The sequence below is a fragment of the Elgaria multicarinata genome, chromosome 4, assembly GCF_023053635.1.
Source record: "Elgaria multicarinata webbii isolate HBS135686 ecotype San Diego chromosome 4, rElgMul1.1.pri, whole genome shotgun sequence".
Classification (NCBI taxonomy): Eukaryota; Metazoa; Chordata; class Lepidosauria; order Squamata; family Anguidae; genus Elgaria; species Elgaria multicarinata.
Window position 1 is genome coordinate 132,069,915 of NC_086174.1, and position 12,128 is coordinate 132,082,042.

At 50.2% G+C, this 12,128-nt stretch overlaps 1 protein-coding gene across 2 annotated transcripts in view; it reads right to left on the reverse strand.

Moving 5' to 3' along the window:
* Positions 1–1,109: 1,109 nt before the first annotated feature.
* The window catches only part of WDR35 (WD repeat domain 35), a 54,613-nt gene continuing 43,594 nt past the window's right edge, over positions 1,110–12,128 (reverse strand). For both annotated transcript variants that reach the window (XM_063125193.1, XM_063125192.1), the window contains 2 exons: positions 1,724–1,964; positions 1,110–1,272 (listed from right to left, as the gene is read on the reverse strand). In XM_063125193.1, the coding sequence (XP_062981263.1) occupies positions 1,119–1,272; positions 1,724–1,964 (395 nt within the window). In that variant the 3' untranslated portion in view covers positions 1,110–1,118. The remainder of the gene's footprint in view (positions 1,273–1,723; positions 1,965–12,128) is intronic.

A 12,128-nucleotide genomic window follows, 5' to 3' on the forward strand; every position in this document is an offset into this window, starting at 1 on the left:
GGGTTGGAAGAGGTGCAATAGAGACGTTGTTGTGAGTGGATTGGATCTTTCCATGGCTGGTTAACGTGGGGGTGTCTTTTCTGTGCACCCGTGATTTATAGGCACAAGCAGTATTTCCACAGATGGGGGGTCTGGTTGTCATTGCTGCATTTTGTGCTTTTTGCAACAATGTTTCCCTGGTGCTGGGCACGTAAGATAAGGACTAAGTTAATCAGACATTGCCATGTTGTATGTGGCTTGCCCAAGTAGCAGGATCATAGGATCACAAAAGTGTGAATGTTACCTTGGATGACACAGTCTAGTAATTGTCTTTCAATTGTTTAGGTAACTAAGTTGCATAAGTTCATGTTGGTAGCTTGAAAGGTGAAGCAGCTGAGAGATGCATGAGAGGAAGCGTCAAGTGCTGATTCAGTTGGGGCGTTACACGTAAAGAAGCAGAAGCTTCTGCATAAGTCTTCTCAACTGGAGAGGATTGCATGTGCAAACAGGTCCTACATGGGGTAGTTGCCCTCTTTGATCCAACAGCTGTGAGTTTCATGCCAGGCAAGGCACCTTTCAAAGCTGATGTTTTAATGATCACCTATTTGGGACAAGGAATGAGGTTGTAGTGGTAGATTCAATTCCCCATCCTTCTCTCCCTTCCCCATCGAGCAGCTGATAAGAGGGATTTTGGCTTTTTTGAAAGGGTTCCATGTGCATCTATGACATCTGTGTATGCTCATTTGGATCAGGACAGTTCATCTAAGTGTAAAAAGTGCCAAAGAGAATGTTTGTTGGTTAAATCAATGCTATTAACATTGGCTGCCATCACACAATTCTTTCCTCCAAGAGTTCACCACCACCTGCCTCTCCAATGTTTTTGCAAACTGTTCTACTCAACTTATGTATAGTCTACATAAAAATAAAGAACGAAGGCCTTGTGAAGCAGAGCGGAACTCCAGCAAAGACAGGACAGACTTCATTTATGTGAAACTCAGACTGGGGGCATTAAATGGCTGCTGTTTCTGGGCTTATTCTTCACTGTAACCATCTTAATATCATTTCTAAATATTTCAAATCGTGTACATTTGCACTTCCTATGCATACCAATATGGGTACAGATTATTTCCCCCTATTGATTAGTAGGCCACTGAGCTGTGGCAGAGAGGGCAGTAGTTGAAGTTGCTGATTTCTTGGGCTTGCACGCAGTGCTTGCATACACTGCACATCCAGAACTGATACTCGGTGATGGGCCTTCCTGTAGCAACACATGTTGGAAGCTTCCCTTCTCCCCTATTAAACACAACGGAGAAAAACATTTTTTGAAATTAACTCTTAAGCGTCAACATGATAGAACAGCTCTATTGCTAATAAAAATATGAGCAGCTCTATTCAAAGCTGTGATTACGGTTGTGAGTCACAAAATACTTCACTAGTGTGCAACAGGTCTAACGTCTCTCAACAGTTATGCTTAGCAGTACTCAATGCACAGATAATGGTGATATTTAACACTGTGCAACCAAACTTCCACTCATGTCAGAAACTTCCCTTCCTTTCCTCCCCTCTGGACCCCCACCCCCGTCTACTCTAAAGGGTTTCCATCCCTCTGTAACACCTTTGTGGCGCATGGAGGGCGAATCCATTCCCCCACTGTGTCTGTTCTGTTAGTAGACAGACACTATTGAATTTCACCCCAACTAAGGATATTCTATTATAATCATAACAACAACGGCAGTAAGCTTACTCTTCAAGAAGACCATCCAGCTCTGACTTTTTGTTATCTTTCGGATAGTGTTTAGTGAATATGTGGAGGGCAAGTTCTTCGTACTGCTGCTTCTGGTCTTGGACAAGATTTTCTAAGGATTCCAGTTTAACGAAAGCTTTTGAACAGGTACCAAATGCTCTATTGGCACAAGCACAGAGAGCCAATAAGGAATAGATCTCTACTGCAGGAATAATGTCTTCATAATCCCTCAAATGAAGCGCTGTCAAGCAGAGAACACAAAGGTCACAACATACTCGCTTATTACACTAAAAGGAACAATTTTATGATATAGCTATTATTATTCTAATTCATTCAAAAATCAATAGCTTGGACCTAATTACTAGGGGTGTGCACGGACCCCCCGCTCCGCTTCACTTGCAGATCCGCCATTTTTCGGAGCGGGTCGCTCCGCCCCGCCCCCGCTCCGCCCACTTCCGCTCCGCTCCGCTCGGAGCTCCGGATCCGGATCCGGAGCTCCGTTTTTGCCCCCCCATAGGGTTGCATTGAAAGCTAAAAAAGTAAACAACTTTTTTTCCGTTGAAGTTAGAAACCTCACGTTTGGCACCATGACACCTCATGGGCGTATACACACACACGCCAAGTTTCAAGGCAATCCCATCATCCCCTGATTTTTGGCGAATTTTTGAAAATCGGGCACCCCATTCACACCCCTTGGGATAGCTCCGTCAATTTGCATGTTAGAAACCTCAAACTCGGCACCAGGGCAGCTTATCCATGTGTCCACATGCACGCCAAGTTGCAAGCAAATCCCATCATCCCCTGATTTTTGGCGCGGCTCTACCCTCTAACGCACCTCCCATAACCCTAATTCACACCCCTTTAGATAGCTCCGTCAATTTGCACGTTAGAAACCTCAAACTCAGCACCATGATAGCTTATCCACGTGTCCACATGCACGCCAAGTTTCAAGGCAATCCCATCATCCCCTGATTTTTGGGGAATTTATGAAAATCGGGCACCCCATTCACACCCCTTGGGATAGCTCCGTCAATTTGCATGTTAGAAACCTCAAACTCGGCACCAGGGCAGCTTATCCATGTGTCCACATGCACGCCAAGTTGCAAGCAAATCCCATCATCCCCTGATTTTTGGCATGGCTTAACTCACCCCAAATTGTCCCATTCTACAACTACGTCAATTTGCACGTTAGAAACCTCAAACTCAGCACCATGATAGCTTATCCACGTGTCCACATGCACGCCAAGTTTCAAGGCAATCCCATCATCCCCTGATTTTTGGGGAATTTATGAAAATCGGGCACCCCATTCACACCCCTTGGGATAGCTCCGTCAATTTGCATGTTAGAAACCTCAAACTCGGCACCATGAGAGCTTATCCATGTGTCCACATGCACGCCAAGTTGCAAGCAAATCCCATCATCCCCTGATTTTTGGCGCGGCTTAAACTTTTTAACTCACCCCAAATCAAGTCCCATTCTACAACTACGTCAATTTGCACGTTAGAAACCTATCCTTTGGTCCCATGACAGCTTACCCATGTGTCCCCATGGACACCAAGTTTCAAGGCAATCCCATCATCCCCTGATGTTAGGGGAACTTTTGAAATTTGAACACTCCAGTATGTCAGGGATTTAAAGTTGCAATTGCAGACAGCTCAATGGGGCCAGTTCCAAGGCAATCCCAACATGCCACGAGATAACCCTAAATCTTCTGGCACATTTGAAAAAGGGATTATTGAATTTGATAAAGTCTAAGTGAGCGCAGGAAGGACTTCTCCCCTTAGTCAAAGCAAGACACATACACCATCGCTGCAAGGCGGGAAGGGGAGAAGGGAGGGAAAGCAGGCAGGCAGCATGCATTGTAGTGCCGCAAGGATGGCTTGAGCACTAACGCATAGCAAACCAACCCATAAGTGGGCGCAAAGTGAGGCAAAGATGGCTGGTTCTTTCTTTCTAAGCCAGCAGTTACGCCTTGAGGGGCACAGAGGAGGACGATTGGGAGCAAACCAGGCACCAGGCGGGCAGAGAGGCAGGCAGAGTAGGCGAGGAGTCAGTCCTGGCAGATGCCCCACCACAGCAGCACCCCGGGGGAGGCGGGCAGACAGGCAGGCAGGCATGGGTTGGCGGGCCCAGAAAAGCTGGTACCTTGCACAAGTAAGCCATAGATCTGTGGGGGAGTCAGTCCCAGCAGATCCAGCTACCTCACAAGGATGGCTCCCAGGCAGGCGGGCAGGCGCCTCCACTGTAGTGGCTGTGCTCAACTCGGCGGGCGCACTACAAGACGAGTTGAAGTGAGAGCTCACTTCTCAGGAAACGTAGTGGCTGTGCTACGGGAGATCGGTGGACTGCTGGAGCTTAGCTTTTTCTCTGAGGGGAAGTCCATGAGTTGAAGTGACAGCTTGCTTCTCAAAGACAGGGTTACAGCGGAAGAGGGGTGGGACGAGACCGGGGAGACAAGCTCGACCAGTGACTACTACTAATCCCCACATCCTGGAGGACCACAGCATCCCACACAAAGTGGCTGTGGTGAAGTCAATGGCTGTCATGAGTCGAAGTGAGTGCTGACTTCTCAGGAGGAAACTTAAACTGTCCCTAGTATGCACTAAGTGGCTGTGCTATGGGAGTTCGGTGGACTGTTGGAGTACCAGCCGCAATTGGGGAAGTGAATGAGTTTCAGTGAAAGGTTGCTTCTCAAAATCAGCACACAGATCAAGGACTCCATTTGATCCCCGAGCTATCTAAAGGGTGACCCGTGGACTGCTGGAGTTTTCCTCCGGTTCCCGGTGGCTGGGATGGGTCTCGGCTTCTCAAAGCCATGGCACTGCTGCATATGCAGTGCAGCTTCTCGAAAGAGAGCTGTCCCACGGAAAAACGGTGCATTACTGGAGCTTAGCTTTTTCTCAAAGGGGAAGTCAATGAGTTGAAGTGAAAGGTTGCTTCGGAAGTCTATGGCTTTCATGAGTTTCAGTGACAGCTTGCTTCTCAAAGAGGGCGTTACAGCGGAAGAGGGGTGGGACGAGACCAGGGAGAGGAGCTCGACCAGCTGCTGCGACTAATCCTCACCCACATCCTGGAGGACCACAGCATCCGCAGTAGTGGCTGTGGTGAAGTCAATGGCTGTCATGAGTTGAAGTGAGTGCTCACTTCTCAGGAGGAAACTTAAACTGTCCCTATGCACTAAGTGGCTGTGCTATGGGAGTTCGGTGGACTACTGGAGTACCAGCCGCAATTGGGGAAGTGAATGAGTTTCAGTGAAAGGTTGCTTCTCAAAATCAGCACACTGATCGGGTCACCCAGAGGTCCACAGCCTCTACGTAGTGGCTGTGCTGAAGTCAATGACTTCCATGAGTTTAAGTGAAAGGTTGCTTCTCAAAGGCGAGGACTTGCCTGTTTCATTTTCGCAGCGAGACAGGCAGCTGCAGTAACACTCACAACCACACACACAAGGACAGCTTTTGCACAGAGGCTCATGAGTTCAAGTGACAGCTTACTTCTCAAAACCATACTTCGGGATCAGGGAGTACGTCTTCCACTCCCAGGGCACTCCAAAGGGCGACCCGTGGACTGCTGGACTTTACCTCCCTCAGTTGGGGAAGTGAATGATGAGTTTAAGTGAAAGCTTGCTTCTCAAAGACGGGTTACAGCAGAAGGGGAAGAGGAAGAGGATGAGACTGAGGAGAGAGAGGTTGCTTCGGAAGTCTATGGCTTTCATGAGTTTCATGAGTTGAAGTGAGTGCTCACTTCTCAGGAAAATTAAACTGTCCGTACACACTAAGTGGCTGTTCTATGGGCGATCGGTCGACTGCTGGAGTACCTCCCACACATAGGGGAAGTCCATGAGTCGAAGTGAAAGCTCACTTCTCAGATAACTTGAATTGCGAGACTGGGGAGAGACGCTCGGCCAGCTGCTGCAACTAATCCTCCTCACCCACATCCTGGTGGAACAAAGCATCCACCGAGAAGTGGCTGTGGTGAAGTCAATGGCTGTCATGAGTCGAAGTGAAAGCTCACTTCTCAGGAGGAAACTTAAACTGTCCCTATGCACTAAGTGGCTGTGATATGGGCGTTCGGTGGACTGTTGGAGTACCAGCCGCAATTGGGGAAGTCCATGAGTTGAAGTGAGTGCTCACTTCTCAGGAAAATTAAACTGTCCGTACACACAAAGTGGCTGTGGTATGGGCGATCGGTGGACACCTGGAGTACCACCCGCACATAGGGGAAGTCCATGAGTTGAAGTGACAGCTTGCTTCTCAGGAGGAAACTTAAACTGTCCCTACGCACTAAGTGGCTGTGCTATGGGCGATCGGTCGACTACTGGAGTACCACCCGCACATAGGGGAAGTCCATGAGTTGAAGTGACAGCTTGCTTCTCAAAGACAGGGTTACAGCGGAAGAGGGGTGGGACGAGACCGGGGAGAGAAGCTCGACCAGCGACTGTTACTTATCCCCACATCCTGGAGGACCACAGCATCCACAGTAGTGGCTGTGGTGAAGTCAATGGCTGTCATGAGTTGAAGTGAGTGCTCACTTCTCAGGAGGAAACTTAAACTGTCCCTGTGCAGTCAGTGGTTGGGGAGAGAGGCACGGCCAGCTGTGCCTCCACCGTAGGGGCTGTGCTCAAGTGTCTGAACTTGAAGTCGAAGTGAGAGCTCAAAATTGCTCCATATGAGACTGGGGAGAGAAGCTCGACCAGCGACTGCTACTTATCCCCACATCCTGGAGGACCACAGCATCCGCAGTAGTGGCTGTGGTGAAGTCAATGGCTGTCATGAGTTGAAGTGAGTGCTCACTTCTCAGGAGGAAACTTAAACTGTCCCTGTGCAGTCAGTGGTTGGGGAGAGAGGCACGGCCAGCTGTGCCTCCACCGTAGGGGCTGTGCTCAAGTGTCTGAACTTGAAGTCGAAGTGAGAGCTCAAAATTGCTCCATATGAGACTGGGGAGAGAAGCTCGACCAGCGACTGCTACTTATCCCCACATCCTGGAGGACCACAGCATCCGCAGTAGTGGCTGTGGTGAAGTCAATGGCTGTCATGAGTTGAAGTGAGTGCTCAATTCTCAGGAGGAAACTTAAACTGTCCCTATGCAGTCAGTAGTTGGGGAGAGAGGCACGGCCAGCTGCTGCAACTAATCCTCCTCACCCACATCGTGGTGGAACAAAGTATCCACCAGGAAGTGGCTGTGGTAAAGTCAACGGCTGTCATGAGTCGAAGTGAGTGCTCACTTCTCAGGAGGAAACTTAAACTGTCCCTGTGCAGTCAGTGGTTGGGGAGAGAGGCACGGCCAGCTGTGCCTCCACCGTAGGGGCTGTGCTCAAGTGTCTGAACTTGAAGTCGAAGTGAGAGCTCAAAATTGCTCCATATGAGACTGGGGAGAGAAGCTCGACCAGCGACTGCTACTTATCCCCACATCCTGGAGGACCACAGCATCCGCAGTAGTGGCTGTGGTGAAGTCAATGGCTGTCATGAGTTGAAGTGAGTGCTCACTTCTCAGGAGGAAACTTAAACTGTCCCTGTGCAGTCAGTGGTTGGGGAGAGAGGCACGGCCAGCTGTGCCTCCACCGTAGGGGCTGTGCTCAAGTGTCTGAACTTGAAGTCGAAGTGAGAGCTCAAAATTGCTCCATATGAGACTGGGGAGAGAAGCTCGACCAGCGACTGCTACTTATCCCCACATCCTGGAGGACCACAGCATCCGCAGTAGTGGCTGTGGTGAAGTCAATGGCTGTCATGAGTTGAAGTGAGTGCTCACTTCTCAGGAGGAAACTTAAACTGTCCCTATGCACTAAGTGGCTGTGCTATGGGCGTTCGGTGGACTGTTGGAGTACCAGCCGCAATTGGGGAAGTGAATGAGTTTCAGTGAAAGGTTGCTTCTCAAAATCAGCACACAGATCAAGGACTCCATTTGATCCCCGAGCTATCTAAAGGGCGACCCGTGGACTGCTGGAGTGTAACCTCCCTCACCCTCAATTGGGGAAGTGAATGAGTTTCAGTGAAAGGTTGCTTCTCAAAATCAGCACACTGATGGAGTCACCCAGAGGTCCACAGCCTCTATGTAGTGGCTGTGCTGAAGTCAATGACTTCCATGAGTTCAAGTGAAAGGTTGCTTCTCAAAGGCGAGGACTCGCCTGTTTGCTTCTCAAAAAACCATACTTCTGGATCAGGGAGTACGTCTTCCACTCCCAGGGCACTCCAAAGGGCGACCCGTGGACTGCTGGAGAGAGGCAGCCTGGCTAGTGGTGGTGGTGGTGCCAGGCATTGCCTTGCCCCCTGCTTGCACCTCACCTAAACGTGCAGTCAATCATGGACAAACGGTTGTAAACCGCCCAGAGAGCTTTGGCTGTGGGGCGGTATATAAATGTAATTAATTAAATAAATAAATAAATAAATAAATAAATGGAGTCTTTTGGAACTGGGTGGAAAACTATCCGGATGAGTTGACTAAGCTGTACCGGACGCCACAGAAATGAAATGAACTCAAGTGCGGTGCTTTGCCCTCACAGTCAGTCACACACACGCACGGTGACAAACTCTGCCTAGTGCCTACAGAGAAAAAACCAGCCTGCCTGAACTGTAGTGTGCCTGCCAACCCAAGGAGGGGTGGAATTAAAGGGAGCCTGCCTGTCACTCCCACGAGGGCTTGAGGGTGGGGTATCCCAGCAGGGGGAGATTGCCCTTCAGAAAGACCAGCTGCTCCACCAAGTCCGGCTCCAAGCGAGAGCGGTGAGGGGTCACTATGTCGCCCGCCATAGAGAACACCCTCTCGCTTGGAACACTGGTGGGTGGGCAGCTGAGTCGATCCATGGCCACCCGCGCCAGGTCTGGCCAAATCTGAAAACGGGATGACCAGTAGGCCAGGGGGTCCATGGAGGAGTCCTCGATGGGCTCTGACAGGTAACGCTGCACGGTGGTTGCAGCGTCATCCTGGCTGGTGGCTGGGGAGGGTCTCTGCCCAAACACGGTGTGCAGAGCCTCTTCCCAATACCCCTCGCCTGTGCTGCTGCTGGGAGGGATGCAGGTGAGGCTGCTGCTGGTGCTGCTGGTGCTGCTGCGGGGAGGGGTGGCCTGCTCCTCTGCCTCACTCTGCCCCACCCTCTTGGCCCATGCCGCCCGCACTTCGCCCACCAGCGTTTCCACCCAGTGCTGCCTGCTATTTGGCCCACAAAGCCCATCCTTCACACGAGGGTCGCACATGGCTGCCAACATGTGGACCCTGTCGGTTTGGATGGGCTCCAGCCTCCGCGTCACGCCGTCCCTCAGCCTAGTCACCGCTTCGCGGACCTCGGGCTCGAAGCGCCTGCCGGTGACGGGATCCCTGTACTCCAGAAAGTCGCCCATCTGTTTCTGGAGATGCCTGCATACAGGGATCACCTGGCTGAGGAGGGCAGAGCTTTTGCTCAGGGTCTCGGTGGCGTTCAGGAACGGCTTGAGGACCGCCACCAGCTGGGACATGGCGTCCCACTGCTGCTTGCCCAGGTGGTGGACGCCCATGTCCCTGACCCTGAACAAGTCGTGGATGGCACGCTGTTGCTCCACCATCCGCTCCAGCATCAGGTAGGTGGAGTTCCAGCGTGTCACCACATCCTGCACTAGCCTGTGCTGCGGGAGATTCAACTCCTCCTGCTTCTCCCGCAGCAAGCGACTGCCCTTGACGCTGTGGTGGAAATGGCCTGCCACCTTTCTGCAGCTCTCCAGGAGGTTACGGATCCCGGACAGGGGACCGAGGTTGGGCTTGCTGCTGCCCATCCCAAGGCCATCCCTCACCACCAGGTTCAAGACGTGCGCGATGCAGCGGACGCCCTCGAATCCGCCGTCGCGCACCGCCTTCACCATGTTGGCTCCCCCGTCCGTGACCATGTAACCGCGGGTGACCTTCTGCCCAGCTAGCCACCCATCCACCATGCGGTTCATGGCCTCCGTAATCTCCCCTGCCGTGTGGGACTGGTCCATCACTTGCGTGTGGAGGAGGGCCCAGCAGTAGCCCTCCTTGCCAGTCCCTGTAGTGCTGGATCCTTCCTGCCCCACGGCTGCCCACCAGTGTGCCGTCAGGGACAGGTAAGCGTGCACTCCGCCCTCGCTGGACCAAATGTCCGAGGTGAAGTGCACCATCCGTGCCTCTGCCTGGCACAGACGACCCAGCACTAACTCCCTGCAGGAACGGTACAGGGAAGGCACCACCCGCCTGCTCAGGGTGGTGCGACACGGCAGCTTGTAGTATGGCACCACAAGCGCCATCAGCCTCTTGAAGCCTGCGTTGTCGACGAGGCTGAATGGCTGGTCGTCCAACGCCACCATCTCACCGATTGACGTGGTGATCTGGGAGGGCGTTGGAAAACGCCATCTTGTGGTTCCATACTTCCCCCACCCCATTTCCGGCAGGGTTGCCTGCCTAACCCTTGTGGGGATGGGAGATGGAGAGCTGAGACTGGAAGTGCCAGCAGCAGCAGCAGCAGCAGCAGCAGCAGCAGCCGCCGCCTTCGGCTTTCCCCTGGAACCAGTCGCCTTGCCCGCCTCTTTCCCCAGCAAGACCGACTGGTGCTGCCTCTTAAGATGCATCTTCATGCTGCTGGTTCCATAATGCCCTGTCGATGAACCCCTGCTTAGGCTGAGTTTGCAGTGGCGACAGACAGCAAAGCGGGGATCCGCTCCCAACTCAAAGTGGTCCCACACGATGCTTGTCTTTCGTTTCCGTGGTGACACCACCAATTGCCCGCCTGAGCTCTCTGGTGTTGCCACAGAAACAGGGGTGTGGGATGAGACTGGGGAGAGAGCCTCGGCCTGCTGCTGCTCCTCCTCAGCCCCCACATCCTGGAGGCCCACCGCCTCCTCCTCCTCCTCCCCCCCCTCCACTGTGCTGAGGACCTCGTCTAGGTCCATCATCGGGCTCGTGGGCTGAAAGGAGAATGAAGGAGTTGGGGATACTCCTCCTCCTCTAATGGCACTGCTGCCACGTGCCTCTTGCAAACGGGCACTTTTCCCATTCCCACCCTCAAAAAGAGAACGCCGGGCACAAGTTGCAGAAGAGAGTGGCTCTGCCTGCTGCTTGTCCTGCTTCTGTTTTGGAGCAGTCAGCCAAGGAGTTGCCCGTTTGAGTTTCACAGGAGGAGAGGAAGCCTGCTTACTGCTGGCAGACTGAGCCTTGCTGCTTTCAGCACGCCTGCTTCCTCTTTTCATGATGACTAACAAAATATTAATACTACTAATACTATGTACTACTAAGAATATGTATAAGAAGATATAATATGTTTAAATGTAGGGAAATGGGACAAGAACAATAAAATATACTACTACTAATATGTATGAGAATATACTAATATATATATATATATATCTACTACTAAGAATATCTACAAGAATATAATAATATGTTTAAGAATATTACTAATAAATGTAGGGAAATGGGACAAGAAATGGGACAACCACTACTATAACAAGAACAAAATATGAATACTACTACTACTAATATGTATGAGAATGTATACTAATAGACTACTAAGACTATGTCAAAGAATATAATATAATATGTTTAAGAATAGGGAAATGGTGTGCGTATGCTTTCCCCAAAATGCTCAATCTGTGGCTGCCTGTTGAACTTGACAAAAGCAGCCCACTCCGTCGAAGTTACACAGAGAAGAAAAAGAGAATCCAATTTTTTTGGTATATTTGGTATATAGAAGATAGAAGGAAACACAATCAGGATTTAAGAGAGGGGAGGGGGGAAAAGAACCAACCACTACTATAATATGTATGAGAATGTATACTAATAGACTACTAAGACTATGTCAAAGAATATAATAATAATATGTTTAAGAATAGGGAAATGGTGTGCGTATGCTTTCCCCAAAATGCTCAATCTGTGGCTGCCTGTTGAACTTGACAAAAGCAGCCCACTCCGTCGAAGTTACACAGAGAAGAAAAAGAGAATCCAATTTTTTTGGTATATTTGGTATATAGAAGATAGAAGGAAACACAATCAGGATTTAAGAGAGGGGAGGGGGGAAAAGAACCAACCACTACTATAAGAAGAACAAAATATGAATACTAATATAATATGTATGAGAATATATACTAATGGACTATGTGAAAGAATATAATAAAATATGTTTAAGAATATAAATGTAGGGAAATGGGACAAAAACTGTGTGTATGCTTTCAAAAGAAAGCTTTCACAAAAGCAGAACAGTCAGGCTTTAATACAGGGAAGGGGGGGGCAACCAACCCAACCACACACTCCAAAATTCAAAAATAAAGTTTATATTAAATCAAAGTAAGGGGAAAACACAGGGCAAACTAAGCTACAAGTCAGAAAGAAGCAAACAAACACACACACGCGCCAAACTAAACCTATATTAAATTAATCTATCTCCAAAGCAGGAGCACTAGCTAAGTAAGTGTTCCCTCCACGAACGCC